Source organism: Phalacrocorax aristotelis, chromosome 2, assembly GCF_949628215.1.
Source record: "Phalacrocorax aristotelis chromosome 2, bGulAri2.1, whole genome shotgun sequence".
NCBI lineage: Eukaryota > Metazoa > Chordata > Aves > Suliformes > Phalacrocoracidae > Phalacrocorax > Phalacrocorax aristotelis.
The window spans coordinates 69,030,314-69,057,644 of record NC_134277.1 but is presented as its reverse complement, the minus strand read 5'-3'; the positions used below and the strand labels follow the sequence as shown (position 1 = coordinate 69,057,644).

Genomic DNA, 27,331 nt, shown 5'->3' with positions numbered 1-27,331 from the left:
AGCACTGGTATTGTATGGGAAGTAGGGTAACAGGAGCTGGGAGCACTTCACAGGACCAAAACTCCCACACCTAGAACCTGTTCTGGTACCAAATTGGTGCCCAGAAATGGTATTAGGACCCATTTCAATGGTAAGAAGGGCAAGTCCAAAGTTTTTGGAACTGAACTGAGGTTTACAAGATTTAATGGCTGGGTTTGCCATTCCTTCAGGAGAAAAGCATATAAAGCAAAACATTTCAAACTTCTTTAGCCATTCACAGTAACCTGAACAAAAGTGAGACCTCTTAAACATATAATGAGTTTCTACTTGCCCTACTGAACTGTAGGGATGTGTCCTTATTAGCAAAAAGATATCCAGAAAACAGTCACTGACTATAATTTAAGGGCTTTACATCTGTAATATGGGAATTACAATAATATTGCCATTTTTCGCAGTGGTGCCAAAAAGAACATTCATTAATGTTTAGCAGGCAAAGTACATCTCTACGTAATACTTTTAATAAAACAATGTAAAATGAAAGTCTTCAGTGTGTATAAACTAATACAAAACTCGTCCAAAAGCCAGAGCACCTCTCCTCATCTGATGGCCAAGCCACAACTGAAGTAATTTCGTCTTCTTAAATTCTGTTATTTCATTTGGGCACACTGGCAGCATTTCACATCAATTAGGTACTCATTTCAGCAGCTGTACCTTACCTAAATACATTTATATGAATGTACACAATACCTTTGTCAGAATTTTACAAAACTGACTAGCTAGAGCCTTTCAGCCTCTATGGTTTCTGCCAGTTCTAGAAAAGGAATTTTTGGCTGACAAGCAATTAGCTTTCTGCTATTATTAAAATTATTCAATGGCATTATTGCCATCTGTTACAATGTGTACTTTTCTTAAATGCAACAAAATTTGGCACTTGTAGAACAGCACGGAGGAAAAAGGCTTCTACACAAGCAGGACCTACCTCAAAAAAAAAAACCACAAGAAACTAGGCACCCAGAACTGTAATCTCCGTTCATATATTGCCAAAAATGTAATGACTTTCACAGATAATTATGTTCCCAAATGACCTTACTGATGCAAAATCTTTTATTGGACTGCTTTCTTCCATCTGGAAACATTACGAAATGTTATAAGCTAGACCACTGTTCATTAACAAAAGGGAACCTGTTACTTTCTTCTTCCAGCCATGGTATTCATTTATAATAACTTGGGGGTAGGGGGGAGAAGTTGTGTTCTCTGGGAGATGTGCATTTTATTTAGAAAGGAATTCCGGTCTCGTGAAATCTTAAAGAAATGGAGTTCAGCTATTAGTTGGTAATTTCTTTTCTCTTCCTGAATAGTTAAGCAGTTTTCTATCACAGTTTAAAGATGCTTCCTTCCAGGTGTTTTGGCTTCACAATATTTATTTTTTGAAAGCTCTACGTGAGGTTGACATGTTAATGCTTTTCCAATTAAATGGGCATTGCTTTAATGTGATTTTTATTGTTATAAAGTTAATTGTATATTGGTCCTCCTGTGAGTCACCCCAAGTGTACCCCAGCAGGGATCACTCTTCACATCAGCTGTAGAGATAAAAGTCCCCTATTTTTAGATGAGTCTACAGTGCTCTCTAGAGCACCCAGCCTCAGCCCAGTCAGTTTCTGGCATTTATGTCACCTCCCTGGGGACTCTATTACCAGGTCTCATATTTAAGTGATGATTAGAAGAGACAAAGCATTAGACAACATCTAGGATTTTTTAAAGTAGCTTATGCTTGTGTCTGTCTTGCCTATGCACCACCCCTTGGGAGGTCTGTCTCCTCTGAGCCCTTGTTAGGTCTGTGTGACTTCTTCACAGGTAACTGATGTTTCTGAAAGTACACCACAGACCTCAATAGAGTTTTTCAGAGTTGGTAGGGTCATTAGTTTTTCCTAGACAAGTAACACCTTCAGGCTCCAAAGGCGTTTGATTGCATGTCCTCAAGGCCATTGGCTTGGCAGCGTCTTTATGGCTCTTCAGTGTCAGTTAATAGGCAGCTGCCCATAAGCTAAAGTTTTCTGAATTGAAACGTTGCAGTTGTACAGAAAATTTCTCCATAACCAGCTTGGTCAACCTACAGTTCCTATGGAGTATTGCACAAAAAAGAAACTCTTTGCCTCCAGACTACACAGTTTGCATTATTCCACGGAGGGAAAGAGAGTCATTTGGATCAAACAAGGGGTTACATTTAACAGCAGCCTGCAAGATACTAATAATTATTTTTTATATTTTTATGTGTATGCTGTATCTGCATAATTCCCAATTGCATGGCTAGGTCCTCAAGAGGCAGTGCTAACTTCAGCAGCCCTGAACCTCAACATAAGGACATTGTTACATTGACTCTCTGGTGCAATTAATACTGATTGCATGTGCTAGGTTTGATTCTGATGTGCTGCACTGAAATGATAACAGAAGGCCACAGATATGAGCAAACACCAAGAGCTGAAGTTAACAGTCTCTATTGTCAGATGAGAATAGTAGTTTACTACTATTATGGCCTTGATAAGGCCATAATTTCCACATTTGAACATACATCTCAACTCGTTCGTGTGAAACAAATGTTTTAAACCTAAATATTCTGTGCTTGCATTGCAGTGTTGGCCAAAGGGGAGGCTATAGGTTTTGTTGAGGTAAGACAGTCCTCTTCAAAACCGTTCTTCTGAGCTGCTGCGGGAAATAGCACCCTTAACCTTGGCGGGCCTGGGGAATGGGAGCAGCAGGAGTGGTATTTCACCAGCCATCTCAAGAATCCATCTCATGTCCAGACTTGGAACAGATAATAGCTGGAAGACATCTAGTTCAGCATTTATGCTGGGTTGGATCCAGCAGTCAAGGAGGTCCATCATAGAATTAGATGAAAGGGTTGTCTAGGTAAGGGGTTGAAGACTAAGCTGGTAAAATGTGTTGATCTCTCAAGGATGTTACAGATTCCTTTCTCCCTTGTAGGGCATTTGTTTTGGTTTTTTTCTGAGTGTGAAAAACACTGAAACAAAAAAATGATACAGTATACTGTGTCTGCTGTACAAATCAGTATACTTCATTGTTACCACAGGAATGAAGACTTGAAAATTTGTTTTCCACCACCTTGTGGTCTGTATAGCATTTTTAGTCTCTTTAAAGTAAGGCAGCCTGCTCTTGAAGCAGAATGCTTACATTTGACACCATCAGAGTGTCACGTCAAAAGGGCTGGTTGGTTTTCAACCAACTATAACAGTAGAGAGAACTGACAAAATAGAAGCATTTCTTTGATGATGGTCAACACCTATTTTTCGAGGTGGAAACAGATGCAAGGTGGAAACAGAGGAGAACCCAGCTTTCAGGCTTTTAGGTAGGAAACACGCCCAAAAGTTCAACCCTGAGTAATCCTGGGGCATGAAGCTCCCTCAGACATGCCCCTTATCACAAAGGAAGACTCTGCATAATTAATTCTCAACATAATGGTCCCACTTCCTAATTCATTTATTCATTCTCTTGCTGTATAACTGTTTCTTTCCTTAACTGACTGACTTTGGTAATAGTTCTCTGCTTAATTGATTCATATTGCTGTTGATTCTCTCCATTTTTATTTAATACCAGAAATGATTTGCTGTGTAACTGCTTCATTGCTTAACTCATTATCTACACAATTGCTTGGTATCATAATTGATTCACTGCTTAACTGTCTCACAGGATAATGAAGAGCAAGTAACCGCAGTCCACTTTTCACCTCCATTTCCCTTCCCTACAGCCGCTTCTTCCTTTCTTTACATGATAACCCAAAGCTTTCCTGACACCCATTTTACACCCTCAGCCCATTTCAAGATTACACTATCACCAGTCCCCTGGCCCATATTCTGATGCCTCCAGCCCCCGTTAGTGTCCTTCCTCGTTCGACTCCCAGCTGCACCACCCAAAGCCTGCTGAGCTTCAGTTCCATCTCTCTCATATATTCACAATGCTGTCTCAGTCTATTTTTAAACCTTTATCCTCATCCCTTCTGTCCTCCTTTCACCACTTAGGTTCATGTCTTTCCCCTCCATGGACATTTCTGCCTGATGACTCTTGTAATCTTTCTTTCTCACATTTATGCCTAGAACACCCCCCTGGACTACTCCAGAAAGCCCTTACTCTGCCTCCACACTTTCTGCACTGCATACAATGCCCGCTATGCCAGGGGGCACTACATTATTACTATCCCTCATATGATAGTTGTAAAACTTTAAAACTGCTGGCAGCATGCTCAGATTGCTTATGCATCCTTGAACAGACCATCACACTGCTCCAGATCCTAATTCTTTTCACAACATATTATGTCCTTCTTAAAAAGCACACATAGGCTGGTGACTTTTTCTTGTATATTTGGGCTGCCCTGACTGAGATACCTGGGGAAAAATGTAAATTATAAATGCATTTCCAGAAAGTTGAAAAGCCGACATGCAACCATCCCTAGCTTCTTTCCTTCCTGTAGAGATGACCCCAAAATTCCAATATACTCCTCCCCTTTTCAGTTGCTTGGACATTTGTTCCGAAATTCAGAAATTTTGTTCCGAGTCTTCTGTCAGTATGAGCCAGATCTCCAAGGAGTGATTAAAAAGCAGCAAGGAAAGTCCTGCCTGCCAAACTCACTGCAGGACTCCTTTAGGAAAGAAGTAAGACCAGGGTCGTGAGGAAATGAAATTGCTGTTTGCAACTTACGTGATTCCCTCTGTATAAAGAGAATATAAGTAACTCCTATGGACAATCTCCTCCCTTACTTCTGTCTTCCTGCATATGGCAATGAGGAGCTGCTGCTGCTGCTCTTCTGCACCATGAGAACAGTTCTTCCTACTTTTATTTAATCAAAGGTTGTGAATATATCAATATTTTGATACAAGGTAATTCTTGGGTTGGCCAGAAGGGATAGTGGTCCAAATTGTTCTCCACTGTAAGGCACTCAGTTTTAATAGCTTTAAACACATTTAAAAATATTTATCTGTTCATTCTACAAGTAAAACACGTCTGATGAGAACATAGAAAAATTTAATATTCTAATATAAATGCCATTTCTTATTGCTGTCAACCATAGCACTTCAATAAATATTACACCTCCTTCCTTCAAGAAATCACAGTGGGGTTATTTCTGACAATTGAACCAGCCTCCACGGAGACATGTTCTGCCGGTGGTTTCTGCAAGGAGCTTGGCGCATGACCCCATTTTCAGATCCCTGAAGTGACTGTTTAGCAACTTAGGGTATCAGGTCAATTGGTGTAAACTTCGTCTGGGTCCTAAGACTCTGAATTGGAGAGGCACTGACAGTCAGCACTATTAGCAGTTACTGCCATCTATGGGTAGAATCATTTTATCATTATTTCTCAGTGATTGTTTCTTCATTACAAATAATATACCTGTTCTCGTACATTTAACAAATATAATGGAAGAAATTACACAGTCGTCATTGACTTCTCCACTAAAAAGAAAACAAAATAACAGAGGAAGGACTTCACCTACGCGTCCACATGAAAAGAACAGGAGAAGATTTTAAACACTTAAAGTGATCATCTGCCGTAGATAAGGAAAACAATGACATGGCTTTATTTTCCTTTTTCAGTATGTTAGGCACCGCCTTTGCTTTAAAACCACTGGGACACACTCATCCCTGATATAAGAGCACTGAAATGACTCCAAATGCACCTTATCATTTGCATCTTCGTTTGAATGCTGTTACAGCCTTAGCCCTTTTTTTTTTTAAATCCCTTCAAAGTGGGAGACCATTCATGCACTGGTGACTCTGATTCTTTCCCAGCCTGTGAGTTTTTTAGATTTTCCCATTTAGAATTAAGAGCAGTTTAGGGTATTCATCACCCCTGAGAGCTCTTAATCCCCCTCAACTCTATACAGTCACTGTGTTGAAACATTTGAAGTAAGTAACAGGACTATTCAATGCTTTTTTGGGTTGCACCTGTGGTCCTTTTAGCTCATTAGTCTTCCTCTGACAGTGGCTAGTCCCAGATGCTTGAGGGGGAAAGTGAAAAACCTCCATAGTGGAAAATTAATGCAAGGGCACAGGAGCCAGTCCTTTGCTACTATGGGTAACTGCATCATAAAATCCCTTTTACAAGCCAACTTTATCCATCTAAAAACTGATTTCAGTTTTTGATCCCTCCCGAGTCCTCTTGGGAAGCTTTTCACAAGGACCGTTCTGTTGAGTAAAAACCTTTAATATCCTATCTACATTTATTTATGGCCACTTCACACCAAATGTTCCTTTATCAGTAATGCTCTTTCGCATAAACAGTGGTTCTTTTTTCCTTCTTTGCTTATTTTCACACTCCTATTTTGTTTACAGATGGTGACAAGATCCCCTGTCAACTTTGTTTTGCTAGGCTAACTAAGCCCATTTCTTTCTAATCACCTGCGACAGAAAACTCTTCACTCCCCTTAATTATCCTGTTGACAGGAGGTTGCCAGTTTGAATATTCATTCATCTTTCCTGTACTGGAGTGACCAGAACCATAGTTAGTATTTGAAATAACATTACACTCAAGGGTCAATGACACTTTCCATGTGATCGACTGAAAATACCCTACTAGATACACCTTAGGGTAACATTTGCTTTCCTTGCAGCCATAGCGCATTGCCGGGTCAACGATACCTCTCAGAGCTCATTTTAGTCTCCCCTTCAGTTTTCACCTGAAAGTACAGCAGATATTATTAGTCCTTATTTTGCACTTTGCAGTACTTTGCCATTTCTGTTACCCGCATTTTTAAAGTCATCCACCACGTCTTAATCCTTCTCTGCAGATCTTACTGTTTCAACCAAGGGAGTTATAGCTCCGTAGATCAGTGAATGCTGTGTGCCCGCAGGGACAAAGTTTTCAGGACACTAAGCATGTAACCTTCAGCGCTTGTTTCATTTGTAGTCTCTAAGTAGGACCTAATGACTTCCACAGGGCAACAGATAGATTAAAGCTAAGCATTAAGCAACCTAGAATCATGAGATAGCAGAAGGTTGTTAGTCCTGTCCTCTCTTGGCTTGCAACTACGCTGCTTATGCCTCTTCATGCAGGAATTAATCCCCGATGCCCAGTTAGCAAAACAGATAGCTCTGAAGCTACTGCAGCCTACTGAAGCTGCCTCCAAAGCTCAGTGAGTCTACCTGCTGGTTAGTATATAACAATCTTCAACTTGGAGGAGGTTGAAACAGGGGATCTGGAAGATGACACTGGAAAGTGAAAAAAAAAAAAATTAGTTGACCTCTGACACAAAGGCAGAAAGTCAGTTGCACTGGGAGATCTGCATAACTACCGGTAGTGACTTTGCTTCCCTTAGAGAAGATAAAAATGGGTGCTGATAGCCAGCGTGTGCAGGTGTATTTGACCCTAAATGGGCCGACTCCAGTTGCAATCGTGGCCTCCATCTGCACAGCACTTCTTGCATGTATTATCTGCCATCATATCCAAGTGAGAAATCAACTGCAAAATGCGAACTGGCAGATGATGAAAATGGAGATACTTCAGTAGTCACAGTTGTGCCTTTCAATTGCCGTAGCAAGCACAAGGCTTTGAAAGGGATCATTGAAGAAAGAGTATCAAAGAAAATACATTGCATCAATTTCTGAATCACCTGTAGGTGAAAAGAAAACTGCCTGCAGACTCACAAATGTCACGAATTACTGCTGTGCTAATGCCAGGCAATGTGCATACAACAGCCAAGCAGATGCAATGCACAACAGGCGAGTTTCTGCTTTTACTTGCAGTGAAAACAAACACAGCCGTGTAGGTGAGCCCACCCATGTCCCTGAACTCATAGAGGGCAAGTGCTTTGACAAATGGCAATTCATGTAGGATTAATCCATGAGTACAGCAATATCTTTCTGATATACTGAAGTAACATTTACATTTTATTTTGTAATACCAGTGATGGCTTCTACCATTCCTCTTTATCACCACGGCAGCTCGAGGGAATTGCTGGTACAGACACTGGCCTTGCATACATGCATCGTCTCAGCTCCAGTGACACGCCATGCTGCTGCAGCACTGCTACATGCCATGGCGGTTCGCCTACCTCTGCATTTATATAAATACATCAGACTGATTCCATCTTCCTACTGGTTTACCGAAATTATTGATTCTGGTAAGAAGAAGGTGCTGCATGCTTTTTGCAACCATGTACACATCAGAAAAATAGACTTGCTCTGAAACAAGCGCTGCCTGGAGAAAATTACAGCGGGCTGAACCAATTTTTTATCATATTGATTCCCAACAAATATTAAGTACATTTCTTCTAGAAACAGAGCAGGTAAGGAAAAAGTACACCTGCATTTTCAGCAGAGCTGCAAGCACGGCAGACTGTACTCACTCCAACGGTTACAGCAATTATTTATTGATTAAAGCTCCAGACTCTTAGACCCACCAAGTTGCCTAATTCTGCAAATTATTTAGTTAATAACTTTGAAACCCAAAACCTCAGTACCGTTACAGAATATTTGTCTGAATTTTTAAATATTTGAGTTATTTTTTTAATAATAAAAATGAACAATTTGTCTGAAATGCACTTTTTTCGACTGAATGCCTATCTTCGCCCAGAACGAAGAAAAACGTTATTCAGGAAGGGACCTGGCGTCGGCCAGGAGGCACCGGACCGGGTCGCGCCCGTCCTGCAGCACCAGGACAAACCTCCCTCCCGAAAAACTCTTTTTTCCCCACTTAAATAAAGGACGGAAACAGCAGCGGGGGCGTCGGGCGCAGCCTGTGCCGCTAACACATGGCTCACGCCCGCCGCCCCGGGGAGGGCACCGGGGCAGCCCTCGCTAGGACGAGGCTGCCCGCCCGTGCCGTCTTCTCGCCGCCGCCGCCGCGCGAGCCTTAAAATCAACCGCCGCCGCTTGACGGCGTCACCCGCGTGTTTTGCCACGTGCCGGAGGCGGAAGCGAGACGCCGCCTGTAGCGGAAGCGGGACGCCGGGGCGGCGGGTGCTCAGCGATGGCATCCTAGGGGTGCCCCCTGCTCCCCAACCCTGCCCTCTTCCGTCGTCGGGACCGGGTGGCGCGGCCATGGCCAGGGGTCAGGCGGCCGCGGTCACGGCCGTGAGCGGCGGGAGGCGGGCGCTGCTGCTGTGGCGGCCGCGCGGCGCGGACGGCACCTTCCCGCCCGCCGCCGCCGCTGCACGTGACCGCCACGCGCCCCCCTCCCCCGCGCGCCGCTGCCTCGGTGACTGGCAGCGCCCGGCCGCGCCGCCGGGCCGCGGGGCGGCGGCCGTTACGGCCGTTAACGGCAGCGCGGGGAGTGGAAGGCGCGTCGGCAGGACCGGCCGGGAGAGTCGGCAGCGCTGCGGAGAGCGGGGTGAGGGCGGGGCCGGGGCGGGGTGGAGGGAGAGGGAGGGTTCCCGTCACCGTCCCCTCGCCCGCCCCCGGGGGTCTGGCGGCCCGCAGGGACCCGCCGCCGGCAGCGGTGTGAGCTGACCGTAGGGCTGGGGTTTTCCCTACTCCTCCCCCGGCTTAAACGGGTTACCCTTTATTGATCTTTAAGTAAGAGTGCTACGGCATAGTCGTATTTTGTCCCCACCCAAGTGTTTTAAAATATGTCTCTGAGGACAGAGAGTTCTGCCTCCTGGCAATTTACTTGAAGTTCATTCTTATATTCTTTCTGTCGGCTGCTTTATGCGCTGGTATTAAATTTCCCTGAATGCATGATTTCTGTAATACTGGTATTTGGGGGATGTGTTAGTAATTCTTCTAATAGGAATTTAATGTCTGAAGGGCAACCAATGAAGGTTTGCTTCTTTAGCAAAGAATGGAAAGAGCCTGTGGCTTTAGTCCTCAAAGTTCTGAAGCGCTCACAGCTTCCGCATTTTACACTGATAACAGTAAAGGAACAATTTAAGACCCTGATGCTTGACTGGATTTTTCTAGGATGGGGTATTCTTGGAGAGCATCTCAGAATTGCAGCAGTAACACTGTATTCTGTTTCAAAGCTCTTGTGCGTAGAGCTTGTTAGTCGGATAGCTCTTCAGTTTCAAGCAAGCTGTGACAAACTCACTGCTAAATCTAATATTTGGTTATAAATGAAAAATATTTTGAGTAGTAAGGAAACTTGTGGAAAGCAAACATGTTGATTAAATCGTGTTTCTTAAAAATATTGTATGTTTTGTTTATCTGTTTTCAGATGTAAGCACTTCTGCATCATCATCTTTACAAAGCAAAGGGAATATTTCCTTATTGGGAAATAGGAAGCTTTTTTTTGACACTCATGCACTGGTATGCCTCTTGGAAGAAAATGGTAATTTGCTAGAATCAGGCAGCTATTTTTAATGTGGATTTATGAGTGGTTTTTCAGTTTACAGAGTTTCTTACTTCTCTTTGACATAGCTTCAGTTTTATGGATTTTTAAAAATATATATACTGAGTAAGAACACGTAAGTTTTTTCTACTTTCAGAAGGGAACAGTGAGCTTATATAACTTTGATTGGAATTATTTATTATTCTATTGGTAATTAAAAATGCTAAAGAGAAGTTACATTCTAAGAATTGAAAGTAAAAAACAGTTTTCAAGGTAGTGGCTGAAAATCTATTAATTGGTTTCCTATATATTTGGTATATAGCACCTTGAATATGGAACAGTGTCTTATAATAGGATTGAATATGACTACTATGTGAAATGCAGGGTTTAGGGTATAATGTAGAATACTATATAAACTATGGCTGCTCTTATGCTAAAACATAGATAAGGAAATAGATTATTTTGGATTCTTGCTAATGTTTCTGAGGTGGGGAAGGTACCTTACAGTGAAATTAAGTACAGCTGAATTGACTTCTGACAGTTCTCCATCCCTGAATAGGAGAGGTCCCAGTACCTTTTCCCTGCCATGTGGGTTCATCTCTTCCATTGTGCTAACCTAATTCTCAGAGAACTCTGCAGCTCTTTTGCTTGGCTGATGTTCTGAGCCGCTACTTTAATGAGCTCACAGAGCAGTTGGGTGAGCACCAGGACACATACAAACTGGCAGGAGGAGCAATACGAAAAGAGAGAGAGGAGGGGAGGGGTATCCCTTCCTTTTGGTGGTGACAAATTATTATATCAGCTCAGCTATTGAAAGCAGCTTGCTCTCGGACCACATATGTGCTTTCTAATGCTTAACTCCTAGTTAGTTTGAAACAATCATGCTTTTGCAAGTGTTTCTTAATAGTTAAATCTTGTTCATGACATTTTTACTCCTACGTTTTGAAAGTGGAAAAGTTGACAGTGTTTCTAGGGAGAATATTTTACAATAGTTTCCAAAGTATTAAGTTTAAAAGGTTTTTAATAGGGCCTCAGAGGCTGGTAGGCCTGAAATCATAGCAGTTAGCTCTTTTTTCAGTAGAGTTTTGCACTTCAGTGGTTCTGAAGGTTTATAGTATACTGAAAGTAGATATCTGCTTTTCAGGGTCAGAATTCTTGCTCATAGAAATAATCGCATGTGAGAGATGACATTCCATAATACTTCTAGAAAATTTCCAGCATTTATTCTGCTGACACTGTAAGAGAGCTACAGAAGCAGCTGTACTGTGTCATAGACATAACTTTGGGGTGGAGGAACTTGGATGTACTGACTGGTTGTTCTCTCTTGTTAGTGCTGGGTCAAGAGGAGTATGTTTTATTATCTTTAATAACTGACATTCATTTTAACTTAGTGCTGAGTGTTAGCAAGTGGCATTTCTGTAAACTGTCCACATATAGGTCTGTCTCTGAATGTTGTTGCATTTTGTTTTGCTTAGGATTCACTACTCAGCAGTCGGAGGTCATTGTATCTGCATTAGTGAAAATTATGAACACCAACCTGGATATGATTTACACGGACATGGTCACCAAAGTACAGCAGGTTAGCTCAAAGGCGATGGTGGGGTCGATGTAAATCAAAACCTAGTATGCCTGCTAATGAAATGTATGTTGCTGTTTATTACTGTTAGACACTGTATTTTAAAAGTTTGAAGGTGAAAACCAAACATCCCTACGTATTTATTGGCTAATGAATTTTGTCTTGAGTTTATCAAATACTTGCTTTTGCAGTGGATCTTAAATTTTAGGTACTGTGAGTTGGTGCACAAACCACAGGTAGTTTTTTGGTTTCAACTTTATTGTAGGATGAAATAGAATTACTGCGAAGGCTTTTAGACAGACATAGGAGGTGTTCAATGGATGGATTTGAATAGTTACAGCTCCTACATATATTCTTTCCTAGACTTTTAACAAGGAAGTACAGATTTGCTCAGTGATTTACCACCCTTTCATTTATTTCTTTGTGTCACAATGGCATTTATATTGGATTAGAATTATGCTGAATTTCTTTTTTTTCGTATAATGTTTTTAGGGCATGATTGGTGTGGTTATATATGCTTGGTAACTTATAGGAACATGTATAATTTGCATGCTGATACTAAAATCTGTCTCCTTTGCCTTTGGTGCATACATGGTTCATGGTGTCCTCTAAATGTACCCAGCTGTTGTGGTTCAGCCCTGGTTGGCAACTAAGCACCACACAGCCGCTCCTTCACTCCCCTCCACCCCTGTGGGATGGGGGAGAGAACTGGAAGAGCAAAAGCAAAAAAAGAAACCCACTTGTGGATTGAGATAAGAACAGTTTAATATTAAAATAATGATGCTAATGAGTATGATAATAACAATAATGATAATATAATAAAAAGGAAAAGGGGAAAAAGGAAAAAAACAAAGCCACAAATGATACAACCGCTCACCACCCACCAACTGATGCTGCTGGTCCCTGAGCCACGATTGCTGCCTGCTGCCCTCAGCCAGCTCCTCCCAGTTAACATACTGGGCATGACGTTACATGATGTGGAATATCCCTTTGGCCAGTTTGAATCCGCTCTCTGAGCTGTGCCCCCTGCCCTCCCGGCTTTATGTGCACCCGGCAGAGCATGGGAAGCTAGAAAAGTCCTTGACTAGTACAAGCACTACCTAGCAACAACCAAAATATTGGTGTGTTATCAACATTGTTTTCATACTAAGTCCAAAGCACAGCACTGTGCCAGCTGCAGTGAAGAAAATCAACTCTATCCCAGCTAAAACCATGACACCAGCGTATACATGTTAGTGCAAGGAAGTGAAGAAAACTTATTTGGAAATAGACTGATAATGCTGAGTATCTACAGAGATGCTTTCTGGCTGCCTCAAAATTGCATACAACTGAACAGAATTGTTAGCTTTGACTTGTGAGGGAATGATTGTTTTAATGAATAGTTGTGCCTGGAGGCAAGGCTTCTTGTTCTAATGCTGGCTGTGGTTCTTTTGGGACCCTTTGTCAGGTCATACAAAGGTAGATCCATGTAAAGAATTGGATATGACAGTGTTGAATATTGCCATGTTGAGCTTGTAGGCATCTGGCTCCAGAAAGGAGACTGAAATTCAGAGTAAGACATGATTAACTGCGTGTGGAACTTAAGCATCTTTGAATGGAATTCACAGTATCCGGTCTGCTGGAATTTCCCAACACATAAGCTAGTCAAATAGACAATGCTGATAAGAGACATAGCTGAAGTACAACCTCTTGGGCTGCTCTGGGGGGCCGGGATTCATGGCCCCAAGCCACCTTCTGAACAAAGGCTTTAACTTATTTCATAGTAATAAGGCTGCTGTCTTAAAACATGAGAAAACAGCAGCTGCTGCCTCTGTAGGATAATAGTCTTGGCAGTGGGGCATCTCATTAAGAAGCGGAACACCTGGATTTTGCACCACCTTCCACCTAGGGAGGCTTCAGCTCATCTTTCCTAGATTCCAGGCGAAGCAGACGTGGGCGAGCTTCCTTCCCCTGTTCTGAACTTGTTCCACAGTCATCAGAGAATGCAGTGTTAAAGGGATCCTTTCTCCCATGGTTGGTTATGTTTTACAATAAGCAGTTGTTGCATCTCTGCCTCTTTCTATGCTGAGCTTTTTTTGAATGAAAGTAGACAGGTTGCTCCTGACAGTAGATGTTTTCCTGAGACTGTGTGGTAGATTCCACCCTTGGGTGACTTTATGTCATTAAGATTGAAATGTGCGGGTTGTATGGCATGCTAAGATAGAAGCAGCTCAGGAGGGGCGTATGCTAGGAACCTGGGCAACGTGGTAGAACCTGTAGTTCCTTATAGTCTGAATACATAAGAGCTTATGCAAAAAGGGGACGATGAGTTGGAATAGGATTTGGAAAGTTGTAGGTGTAGCTGTTATCATTAAGCCCTAGTTGGGTATGTAAAAGATGAAATATTACACTGGTTATATAAAGCTTTAGGGGAAATATATATGTGTGAGTGAGAATGTATAGAGGTGAAGAAGAGGAAGAATACAGAAGAATTTGTTCTCTGTTTTGCTGAGCTCAGTGAAGAGTAGAGAGAACAAAAGCAGGCTGGAGACATCAGGGAGTAAAAGAGGAGGTGTCCCCGGCAATACTCTTTCTGTTGACTTTTTGTAACATGTCTAGTACACCGAGCCATTTCTTTCAGTGTTGTGGTCAGGTAGCCTGGTGATGCATCTCCAGATGCCGCTTAAACATATAACACTGTAAGTTAGAATAGCATTTCCTGACAAAAGTGAAGTTAGAGTGCTGTGTCAGATTTGTAGGGTTCTTGGTCCAGAATCAAAAGCAAGCGACTACTTACTAGGGGGAGACCTTCAGAGAAGAGAAGGCAGTCCCTCTTTGCATGTGTGGATAGTGTAGGATCCAGAACAGTGCCTACAGACTTTTCCATCCTTGAAAGTTGCAGAGAATTCTTGTTTGTCTGTGTCGGCTCAGCATAACAGACTGAGAAGAGAGATGAAAAGGATACATATAGTGCATGATTCTGAGTAGTGAAGCAGAGCCAGCCCTCTTGGAAGGGGAGGTAAAAAAGAGAGGTAATTACAAAAGAGTATGGTTGCACTGAGGAGTTTTGGTCTGAAAGCCAGCTTTCCTCATTTAGCTCAGAGGCATATCTTCTCTCCCTAATGCCTTTGCTAGCTTAAGGATTTGAAGACTTGGAAGAAACTATTTCCTAGGCTGTTAATTGAATTATTCTGATCTGTGTTAGCACTGCTGATTTTGTCAAACATTACCAATGTTTGCACCTAACTTGCTTATTCTGTCACTTAATTTATCTTGCTTTCCGAAACTCGGGTAATCATTCTGAAATTGCTGAATTAAAAATTTCAGGATACCGAAATAGTCTATATTTGTAGGCATAGATGAGAAGAAGCGTTATAGTTGTGATATGTTCTAAGGTTTTTCTTCCCCCTTTTAAAGGAAATTGCACTTCAGCAAGTAATGTCCCATATTGGTGGTGTAAAAAAGGACATGATTATTTTGGAAAAAAGTGAATTTTCAGCACTTCGCTCAGAAAATGAGGTAAAAATCACTATCTTGGAAAATGCTATTCTAGCACTCACTTATTTTTTCTAATGATATAAAAAAGCATCTTGTACCCAAGGAGTTGGCTCTGGAGCCAATGTGGCTTAATACCCTCATTAATGACCTTGTTGATGGGGCAGAGTGCACCCTCAGCTAGTCTACAGATGATACAAAGGTGGGAGCAGTGGCTGATACACCAGGCAGTTGTGCTGCCGTTTAGAGGGAGATGAACAAGCTGGGGAAATGGGATGATGGAAATCTTATGAAGTGGAACAAATGGCAATGCCTAGCCCTGCCCCTGGGGAGGAATAGCTCCAGGCACTAGGCTGGGGCTGACCGGCTGGAAAGCAGCTTCCCAGAAGAGGCCCTGGGGGTCCTGGTGGACACCAAGTTGATCATGAGCCAGCGATAGCCCATGAGGCTGTTGCCTTTGTTGCTGCAAGGGCTCAGTTAGGAGGGCTGCCACCGGGTCAAGGGAGGTGATCCTTCCCCTCTGCCTGGCACTGGTGAGACTTTATCTGGAGTGCTGTGTCCAGTTCTGGGCTCCCCAGTGCAAGGGAGACATGGACGTGCTGGACAGAGTCCAATAAACGGCCACAAGGATCACTGGAGCATCTGACTTATGAGCAAAGACTGCAAGGGCTGGGACTGTTTAGCCTGGAAAAGAGGAGGCTCAGCAGGGATCTCATCAATGTATACAAATATTTGAAAGGTGGATTTAAAGAAGACAGAGACAGGCTCTTTCTGGTGTTGTCCTGTGACATAACAATAGATAATTGACACAGGCTGAAATGTGGGAAATTCTACTTAGGCATAAGTAAACACTTTTTACTGTAAGGGTGGTAGAACACTGGAATAGGATACCCAGAGAGGCTGTGGAATCCCTACCCTGGAGATATTCATAACCTAACTGGACATGGCCTTGAGCAACTTGCTCTAGTTGCCCCTGCTTTCAGCCGGGGATTGGACTGGATGATCTCCAGAGAGGGTTAATAGAAGATGCTACAGCTATACCTATTTAATTTATCCTTTGAAAGAGATAAAGTAATAGAATAGTTTGAGGTGGAAAGGACTTCTAGCGAACATTAGGTAATTGCAGGCTGCAGTATGATGGCCATTTAGCCATCTCTTAAAGCTGAACACACCCAGCTTGCTCTCCTCTTCACCCACCACCCCAACATAGTGTGCTCCAGCCCCCCATCACCTTCATGGCCCTTCACTGGACTTGCTCCAGTATGTCAACATCTGTCTTTCAGCAGGGAGCCTAAAGCTGAACACAGCACTTCTAGTGCAGGCTCCCAAGTGCTAACTTGTGAAAGAATCACTTCCCTTGGGCTACTGGGTTTACTTTTGCTTGTACCATCCCATGCATTTGGCCACCTTTACTGCTGTGGGACATGGCCAGCTTCTGTCTTGTGATGTTGCTTGGAAATGCACAGCACTGAGCAAACACGCATGTGTATACACATGCATGTATCTATACACATGCTGAGGACATAGTTAAACCACACTTGTTTTACGTGCCTTTTCACAGTATGGATTATAGTCATTGTTACTGATGATGCAAATTCATTAGTATATCTAGAGTATGCATTTTTATATACAGTAACAAAGTGTATGATTTTTTTTCTACTCTCCTAGAAAATAAAACTTGAACTCCAGCAAATAAAGAAGCAAGTCATGGTAAGATACCATACCAATATAATTAAGAATTAACACCTGCCTAGTTTGCTTTAAATAACAACTAATTGTTGCTTTCAAGGTTTTATTTTAAAAGCTGTGCTTAGTTGTTTTGATATATAGGATACTGAAATTGCAGTTGATGGTGTACTATGGGTTGCAGCAAAATCACATGCATACTTCATTTATGGTGACAGAGAACTGTGAATGGTACAAGAAGTGAAGAAAAATTTAACTGAAGGTTTTTTTTAATTTTGGGTTTTTTTTTTAACTTATATGTCCTTAATTTAGATTCAGAAGGTGGCTAACTGCCATGTCATGGTTAAGGCTGAGTGAAGTTCTGCATTTAGGGCTGCCTGTTACATGTAAAGATAGAACATACTTTTAAAATTACAGCACTTTCTAAATTGGTTTGGGGTTTTTTCTTGCTATTTTTTTTTCAGTTGGGTTTTGTTGGGGTGTTTGGTTGGTTGGGTTTTTTTGTTTCTGTGTTTCTTTGGTTTTTGTTTTTGTTTGGTTTTTTTGGTTTGGTTTAGTTTTGTTTTGTCTGAAGACATATCTGTTAGCTGTCCAGAATTTAAAATGCCTTTGAAGTGGCTTCTTTAGGCCACTAGGTTTGGGATGATTACGTTTGGTCCCATTTGTTTGGGAGCAAATGACTTTTGCAAGAAAACAGACTCCCTGGAGAAAACTTACTCTGTTAATTATCGTACAGATTCTTATTCTTATCAGGTTTAAGCATCAGTGCTGTGTTTCTGTTCTTTATGGTTTACCTGTCTTGAATAGCACTCAGGCACCCTTCTACCATCAGAAACAAGATTTTCTCAAACTATCATTTCAATGGGTGTGGAGTCATAAGCAATCTTTACACAGAAACAAACATTCTTGCAAAAGTGATTGAGATTGGAAACTGGGAAGCATAAGCTGTTTTTAGGGAGTACAGTCATCTCACTTGAGAGCTGCTGTTTCCTGCTGTGATGTCCTTCTTAACTGAAAGGATGGAGCATTCTTCTTTCCCTAGGATTTGTCCATGGAACTGGCAGGATATTGGACTTGTTGAGCTAGCTGACAGTGTGGTCAAACCCAGCCTAGTGCTTTCTTGCCATTTCTTTCCTAGCCTTTTCAATTTCTTTTTGCACTGTCATCTCCAAAAGGAGAACATAAATCTCTCAAAGCTAATCCTGCATGTTTTCTATTGTGTTATGAAATGCTTAATGCATCTGGGTTTTCAGAATACCATTTTAAAATATAGTTGGCATCTAACTTTTGAATTGTAACTTATTTTATGGTTTTAATTGCATATAAATGAGTTAATGTAATCCACTGGTAGAGCATCAAGGATCTGAGTCATCTTTTCTTAAAAAGCTAGATGGCTTTAAATTTTACTTTTAACTGCAAATATAAAATAACTTGTCCTTGTGAGAATTACGTTTGCTCATACTTCTTCCTCTAAAAGACAAGAAGATACAATGTTATGAAATTTCAAGAAAAATTTATTTCTAATTTTTGATTCATTAAACTGTAATCTATCTTGTTGTAACGACATCTAAATATAACCTAGTTAAAGTTAAAAAATTCAAACATAGAAATTGGGTGTAATGATTGTTCATACTAACTTAGTGAACTCTTGACTACTTGGCATTGGCCTACTTGAGAGATGCTTGCTTGTTTTTAATAGTAGAATCTCCCAGAACATCAGCAGTCTTTGCTTCTCCTACACATTCATCTGATCAGCAGTTTGCCTCATGACAAACTGTCAGCTGGCTGGAATTCCTGCCAGGAGGTTGCACTAAAATGGCAGCTGTCACTGAGAAAGGCAGGAATCACTTACAGCTATTGATGAAGTAAAATGCTTGTGTACAACTTATGGTAGTTTTAAAAAGTTAGATGTTTAAAAATATAAGAAATGTTTCCTGGCTTCTGAAATGTCTGTAGCTTTTTCTGAAAGCCCTAGATGTACTCTTTAGAAACAGATTTACATTGGAAGGTTAGAAGCTGCTTTTAAAGTTATTTTGAGCATCAAGATTGCTTCATGGAGGAAGTCCAACTTACATGTATACCTAGGCATGGATTTCTAGAAATCACAGAGAGTTATGGGTTATACGAAACATTCCCAGCATTTATAGAAGGATGTGCTCTCAATGAACTGCTCTTAGTGTTCTGGTTTTATAAGCAATTGTAAGTTTTTGATTCTGAGATCTAATTCGTCCTATAGAACATGAGTAGGGGAAGAACAGGAATGCTTACACTTTTGCAAATTATATGCATTAATTGGAGAGAAGCTTGATTCCGGAGATATGTAAAGAAAGGCACAATATATTGGTATAATTTTTTCTGCTTATGATTAAATAGAAAATCTTGCTTGTTACTTTATCAATTTTTTCCCATTAGGATGAAATTACCAAAGTTCGTGCAGATAACAAGTTAAACTTAAACCTAGAGAAGAGCAGAGTGAAAGAATTGGTAAGTTTTGATTACTGTCTTCTAGAAACATCTAAACAGTGAGTAATCTCCAAATTTGCTTAAGGGCATTTTAGCCGAAGAGCATTTTCATATTAATCTCTAGTGTCATTCAGCCTCAAGATGGTATTAATCCAAGTTACTCATCCTTATGCTGCTGTAGTACAAGGTGCCATGTTTGGTTTTGTTGTCTCTATTTTGATATTGTTTTAATATCAGGATTAACATGTTACACTTAAATATTTTAGATATTTAATCTATGCTGACTAGCTGCCTAGATGTTTTCTATGTTATTAGTGTATCTCTTTCTCTGTTTTCACACTTCATTAAGTTTACACATTTCATTAAATTTATCATCACTGAAGATGTTTCATTTCCCTATAGCTAGAGAATTTATAGTGTAGCTAGTTTGTCAGGAAATACCTATTGTGAAAATAGTTGTAATTTTTTTTTTAATTGTAACTAGTGCTGGTTCAGATTATTTTGAACTTTGAAATATCTGGTAGAACTGAATTGATATAATGTTAAATTAGACTAATGTAGATGAAGAATTAGAAGATTAAGAAGTTTTTGTATTATATGTAGCACTCTATTTAGAGTTCTGTTCCCATAGATCTTTTCTGAATATCTTTTAGAATCTCAAAGAAATTGCATCTTCTAAACAGAAAGATCTTTTAATGACATTTTTATATTAATTTTATTTTGTGTTCAGGCCTCTTTCACAGGTGTGTAATGAAGACTTAATATTAATCTCCAATCTAGGTAATAAGAACTGTTCAAGCAGATGTGATTTATCTTCTGTGTGTGCCCCTTGAAGTTTTTCACAATAGTTTAGGTAGCAGCTGTGTCAGTGATTTAGTACAACAACTAACAGTCTGTTGTCCCATGGTAGATGCTTGAATAAAGTACGATTTGAACAGGTAGAATTCTTGTTCGAAGGTTAATACTTTATGCTAATGTTTTAAAAAGCTTCATATAAGATGTATTAATGGTGTAGATCATAAGCTTTGCAATACTTTGGGCTTACAAAACCTATTTAAAACCACTTAACCAGTGATAAATTAGGCACTGGTGTTTTCTTGCCTATTTATGTAGATCCTGGAATCCTGGACTATTGCTCAGAACACTACATTATTTTGACTGCCTCCCAGGAAAAGCGAACTGTGCATGTCAACTTTCTTAAAAGAAAGTTTTCTTTTTTTTTCCCTTCCCCCACTTTATTGCCAGCTCTGCCATGCATGAACGGGCAAGGAAGGAGGCAGGTGAATGGGGAGCAGGTTGTAGCATATATGCTGAGTTGGAGGGGTGAGATATAATCCAGTATTTTCTATAGAAGGCAGAGCATCATTATCCTATTTACTTGGATTGTAATGTGACTTAGGACTGAATATCTAGCTTTCCGAGGAAAAAAAATGACAATAATTGAAGGTTTCTGTGCATTCTTACTGAGTTACTATTCAGAAGATAAATGTCCTAAGTTTAAATTGATTTAACTCGAAACACTAAGTAAAATGTTCTTATCCTTCAGTTTTGCCTGGAATAAGTACTGAAAGGGAAATCTCTTAATTTGTCGACACTGACGTGGGCAGTCTTTATTGTTTCAAATTCTAAAAGCATTATCTTTTAATTAGTTCATTCCACTTCACATTACTTGGAGAATCCTGCATTGCATAATGCTCATCTGTTAATGCTGTGATTTATATCTGCAGTAGTACAGATGTGATTTAAAAACTCGAAGTACAGTACAAAATTCCATATATATTCATATGTTCATGCATCAGAGTGTCTCTAAGCTTGCTGTTAAAATCTCCAGATGCATCTGACAAAGCTGAATTTTCTCTGCACAGTGAAAAACGTGGACTTAAGGGGAAATCTCCCTGCTGAATTTCAGGGAGGGGGTTTAACCTTGTCTTTCCTCCTTTTTTGTTGGGGATTTTTGTTGTTGTTGTGTTTTGTTCGTTTGTTGGGGGGGGTGTGGCTTTTGTTTTTTTGCTTGTTCTTTTTAATGCACTGGTGTTAACTACAGGTGTGTGGTGATGCCTTGCAGTAAAAGGGTGTGCTTCACTGTCTAAAACCTAAGTTTGAAATCCTTGTGTCTGACCTAGAGAGTTCTAGCCACAAACCAAAACTCTAACAAATAGAAACATTAAGAAAGAAGCTTGTGGACTAGAAATGCTAACATCATCTGTTCAAAGTAAAACAGACGAGCTATTTCAATCCATAAAACTATATTAAATGTCGTGGTTCTTTTGATAGCAATGATCAGTTTATTAATGTGAGGCCCAATTCTTATGGGAAATCACACTTCAAACATAATTTTAATTAGATTATTTTATAAATATTCTGCCATCTTACCACTTTCAAAAATGCATATTTATATAAAAGGTCTGAATTTTTTTTGTCCCCCTCTTCATTTTGCAGAATCTAATGACTGTTTCATTAATTTTAGACATGCTGTTATTTGTCTTTGCTATGTCATTTTCCACATTTGTAGCATCCTGCTATCTCTTAACTTTACCTTTAGATCAGTCAAAATTCCAAACAGCTCTGGATCTTTAAGGAGGGTTTTTCAATGCTGAGGTATTTATATAGATTAATCGGAGTTTAATATTAAAGTGGAGTAGGTTTCCAGAGTGGAGGAAAAATAAAGCAACTTCCCACATGGAAATGTCACCAGATGAGATTATTGGTGTGTAACTGAGGATTCTGAGATGGGTGCCTGATGACCTTAATACTGGTGGTTTAGCAGCTGTCTATGAATAATTGAATTGCTCCAGTAGTAGAACAGGAACCATTATAGAAGTCAAGGTTCACAAGTCAGAAAGGTAACCTGCCTTAAAGGTATGCTTCGTTAATTTGGGCTTAACTTTCCTTGAACCTAAATAGCCGTATGTTAAAAATAAACAACAACTTCTGATGTTCCACAAATTAATAGCTTAAACATAGAACATTTGTATCTCACATTAACAAAAATATAATGAAATGATGGTCAGAAAAATACAAACAGTGAGCATATGCAATACTAGCTAAACATTCCTTTGATAGCCGAGTTTGATATGATGTTTTAAAATGGTACTCCCTTTCCTGAAGAAAGTGGATGGTTCAGTCTCTAATCGTGCTTGTATGCTCCATGGATTAGTTAAGTGCTCCAGAGTTGCGGTTTAGAATCATAGGTCTTTATTTTTCAGAAATGCAAATCTGCCAACCTGTCTTCCAGCTGCTTATTAATGTATACAGTTTTTTGCAGAAAATGAGTGTCTGATGGACTTGTTGCGCTTTACAGTTCAGAGGTGTGGATGAACACCTGCCTAATTGTGCTTTTCCAGAGGACAGCGATTATGCTACAATACTGTTTCCCAAGTGTCAGACAATAATCTTGTCCGGATTCAGTGTTCTACAGAATTTGGAAACAGATTAATATGCTTTTAAGTGTGGGGGAAAAGTTTAATGACATTATCATGTTTATCTTTTTTCCCCCCCCTTTAGTACTCACTTAATGAAAGAAAACTACTTGAAATGAGGACAGAAATAGTGGAATTGGTAAGAACCTGGTAGCTGATTATTACCCAGCAAATCTTTTTGTACTTGTGTTATAGACCTGGTGTTATTTTTGGAGTTGTTCATGTGTTTAGGTACTTTAATATACAAAATAAAGCATGACAAAAATGTCATTGTGCTTTAATATTTCCCTGTGTAGTTCCACGGCAGTACAGGTATCTGAAGTGTCTACAGGATAAAAAGGCTTTCATATATATTATGAGACCCTCTGCATGTATATATGAACTGTTCAGTGGTCACTTTGTTTTGAAACTTCATGCAAATAGTATTTTCTTTAGATGGAATTCTACTCTTAACTGTGAAATTAATTCCCCACCCCGTGTTCAGTGGGACTGAAACACATTGCTAGATTGATTTGGCTTCATGTTAGGGGAGGCTTTTACCAAGCACTTCCTCTTCCTTTTGTTTCCTTTCAGTAGTACAGGGAATTATCCCTAGGAAGATGTGTAGCAGTAAATCCTTAACTGATTCACAATGTTTCAGTAGTGCCAATTTGAAAATATCAGCAACTCAGCAGCTGTTGTCCTCAATTTACAAATTTGATCTTTCAGTCTTTTCTGAATTCTGATTCTGTCCCATTTTTTTACAGAAGTCCCGTCTTCAATCATAATCAGATTCTGAATTTTTCTGTAGCTGGTTTTGTGGTAGAATTCCTTACAAAATGAAGACATGCTTTTTTTACCTCAGAAGACCAATTCTCAGTTTTTCTGACAATCCGTAAATCTTTATGCTCCAGTATGTTTTTGTCACAAGAGGCTTCTGGACTTCTCAACAGCACTTATAATTGAGCAATGACTTTAATATCAGTGGGCCAAACAAGAGGTTGAAGTTAATCTTTATGCTACTGGATTGAGATAAGAAGGCATCCAGTTCTGCCACTTTCTATATTATTTGTTAAGGAACATGTAATCATAAGAATTTCCAGAGTTCACCAAATTATGTAATTCCTTGGATATAATCAGCTAGGAAGGAACTTGTTCTCTCCAAATGCAAATTAACATGCGTTTAAGGAGGAACCAAAAATACAACTTGAAGGGATGGGTTAAATTTCTAAATAAACTAGAAACTGTTCAAATTGCATCATTTTGTTGCTTTGTTCTGTAGCATGCACAACAAGACCGAGCTCTGACCCAAACAGACAGAAAAATAGACACAGAAGTTGCGGATCTGAAAACAATGCTCGAATCACACAAACTTGATAATATTAAGTACTTAGCAGGTGAGGAATCTTATGGTTGTTTCTGCTGGTGAAACTGTTAAATGTTGTTAGATGTTTGGCAAGCGCTCGATTGACTGTATTCATAAAGACCCTGATTTAAAAAAGATACTTGAAATGGTCTCAGTCAAGGTTAGCAGCCTTATTGGTGTAGTTAACCCAAAGTTTCACGTGATTCATAACTTTATTTTGCATGGGCTATGGCTGTATGACTTTCTGTTTTTTCCCCGTGCTTTACACTAATAACAATGTGTTTCAGAAATCTAAAAGACTGTCTGTTAACAAGGGCCAAAAAGTTATTCTATGCCTGACTTAATTTATAAAAGCAGTCTGCTGCATGCATTTCTAGGATTTCTTCATCTGTCTGATGGAGATCTATGTGCAAAATGGAACACTTCAGCTTTTCTGACTGTCCAGCACCACATATTCTTTAAACTTTCATTTTTCAGGCATGTGCATTAGAAAAGCACTATATATGTGTGTGTGCGCACACGCCTCTGTTATTGCCCTGGGTAACTAATATTTCGACATTTTTCTACTGAGTGTGCAGTGCTTTTAAATGAGCAGGTTTGCAGTAGAAAATTATTATTCTTCTGATTTAGATTTCCTGATTATTCTTTCACAACGCATTTTGTCATCAGTACAATCATTTATGTCTACTCAAGTACTGTACTTCAGGCATATCCTTTAGAGAGAACCATTCCCAGAAACTTACTAAATTTATAAAGATGAGAGGAAATTCTTTTCCCCTCCATCCCTACTCAAAAACATGTTGAACTCTGTGTGGAAAAAGAATTAAAAATAATTTGCCTTGTGTTTGAAGTGCTCCTGTTGCAAACAATGGCAAAGATCTTTTGTGTGTGTATCTAGAAACCAAAAGTTGGTTTCATTTCATAGAAATTTCGAAAATTACAAACCGATAATCCTTGATAGCTTTCATTTATTTGTTTGCTAAGTACTTGACTGTGATTTAATAATCCTGTTATTAATTTCCTCACTTTACAACTGTAACTTGCCATATTGATCGTTTTCAGAATGGTAAGCAACTAAGGGTTTCTTTCAGCCTTTTGATAGTTTTCCAGCCCAGTTAGTTTTCCTGCATTCTTTTTTAACTTCCTTCTTATTTGTCGTTTTTGTGCCCCTCCACCTTGAAATTGCTTGTTGTAAATTAAAAACCTTATTTTCTTAGATGGGGAAGGGGTGGTGGTTACACTTCTAGTATTGAAGTAAGATGCATACATAGCTTTCTGAAGAAACGTTCTGAGAGCTAATGATTTATTGTCTCCATTTTCCTCCCCATTTTTATTTTCTTTCAGGTTCAATATTTACATGCCTTACTGTAGCACTGGGATTTTATCGTTTATGGATATAATAAAACATCGATTTAAAGGACTTCTTGCTTGGTTTCTGAAAAGAAAGAAGATTTCTCTTTGCCTGGACTTTACCAAGTCTTGACTCATATTTATTTTTTTTGTAAAGCAGACTGTATTGAGAATGTAACCAAAGATGTGCCTAGAAACAAACTGTACACATACTGTGCATATTTTGAAACTTGCCTCTGACGAAAGCATGGTATAGGCATTTCTGCCATTTCCCTCCATTCTGAACTGCAGTACACTGTACTGCTGCAAAGTGTCATGTAAGGCACGACTGGCATTCATGCCAATCGTATGGGGCTGCATGCTGTGGAGAAGAATAATCTATGGAATTATGTTCCATTGCCTATTCAGACATGCTTGCCGGAGCCAGTTGCACGTATCAGACTGAAGTCTTGATTATTAAAGTAAAACTGAAACTACACGTTTTGTGGCTTGGAGGCACTCTTGTATAAGTAGAATTTGTGTTAACTGAGTCATTCTTAATCCCCTCCTCTAATGCTTGTTCGTACAGTTATTATGATCAAATATTTGTTTTGCTATTTTTATAATATTACAGTTATCAGCTTGTTTTCCAGATGGCCGTCCGATCAGTTGTGTTTCATGCGAGTACTGTCTAACAACAGCAGTGTATGCTGCTGGGTTTGTTTGTAATATATCTGTAGAGGGTTTTGTGACTAACTTGCCTTTGGTACATGTAAGTATCTGAGACTCATTCCATGTGCTAATTGTTAACTGCACCACTGTAACTGGAAGTTTGAAGTGCAGTCAAATACACTAGTTGTGTTAATTTACAGTTAAGTGATACAAAGTGTCTTTGGTGCTGCCTTCTTGATGGAAGGGAATTGAATCTTCTAGAAAGGAAAGAGATTTTAAGTGGTGGTTATGAAGCGGTGTCTTAGGTGAAGGAACTGCAATACTGACAGTCTTCTGGGCTTTTTGTTGTTTTACTTTAAAAAAAAAAAAATTCCTGTTGGTTCTTCAGATGTGGAAGTTTGATAGTGAATATAATAATGAAAGCAGTAATGAAGACCTGCAAGGGTGCTTAATTCCCTTCTGAGCAAGCAACTGAAAGCAACAAAGGAAGGAGTTTGTTGTATCCAGGTATCTATCATTCTTCCACTGATTAAATGGCTGCTTTAGTAGCAGTGCTGCCATGTGTGTTCCTTCAGTTAAGGGAAATTTCCCTTCCTTGGTTGCTCTTGGAGCACAACATATGCACTGGTAACAAATGCTGTTAGAGCACAATCATGGCTTTGCTTAATGAAAGTAAAGCTGTTTGGCTACTCTGCCTGTACTGTAGTAACAGTCTAAGTTTTTGGTGGTTGGGAATACCAACTCTGATCATGTGCAAGTGCAGAGGAAGAGGTGCATGCCTGTACCAATACCATACCGGCCAGAAATAAAGAATTTTGAATATTTTATAGAATATGCTGAGTTTTCATTATAAATGCAACTTTTTAATTTGAATTTCATCTCTTTGTTTGAAGGTAAGTCACTGCTAATAGGACTTTTTTTAAAGCTAAGAATTAGCTCTAACACTGACACACTGAAGAGGAAAGAACAGTCAATAATATGAGGAAAACTATTATTGCAGAATAACTTAACAGCCCCTCTAAATTGAATGAATCTATATTCAAGATCTTCACTTTTTTGTTTTAAAAATATATTTTTTAATAACTTATAGGACTTGACACTTTCTCAAATTAGACA

At 39.7% G+C, this 27,331-nt stretch overlaps 1 protein-coding gene across 1 annotated transcript; it reads left to right on the top strand.

Annotated features, from left to right (window-relative positions):
- Positions 1–8,902: 8,902 nt before the first annotated feature.
- MCUR1 (mitochondrial calcium uniporter regulator 1) lies at positions 8,903–27,047 on the top strand. The gene is made up of 9 exons (XM_075083954.1): positions 8,903–9,315; positions 10,138–10,251; positions 11,727–11,830; positions 15,224–15,325; positions 16,970–17,011; positions 19,400–19,471; positions 22,955–23,008; positions 24,131–24,245; positions 25,559–27,047. The coding sequence occupies exons 1-9, from the start codon at positions 9,027–9,029 to the stop codon at positions 25,612–25,614; spliced, it is 948 nt and encodes a 315-aa protein (XP_074940055.1). The 5' UTR covers positions 8,903–9,026; the 3' UTR covers positions 25,615–27,047.
- Positions 27,048–27,331: the final 284 nt, after the last annotated feature.

Bases quoted from the DNA above. Each gene is read 5' to 3' on its own strand.
- MCUR1 (XM_075083954.1), top strand. From the start codon at position 9,027: ATGGCCAGGGGTCAGGCGGCCGCGGTCACGGCCGTGAGCGGCGGGAGG. The intron at 11,831-15,223 runs GTTAGCTCAAAG...CCCCTTTTAAAG, and splicing joins TGGTCACCAAAGTACAGCAG to GAAATTGCACTTCAGCAAGT. The intron at 23,009-24,130 runs GTAAGAACCTGG...TTTGTTCTGTAG, and splicing joins GGACAGAAATAGTGGAATTG to CATGCACAACAAGACCGAGC.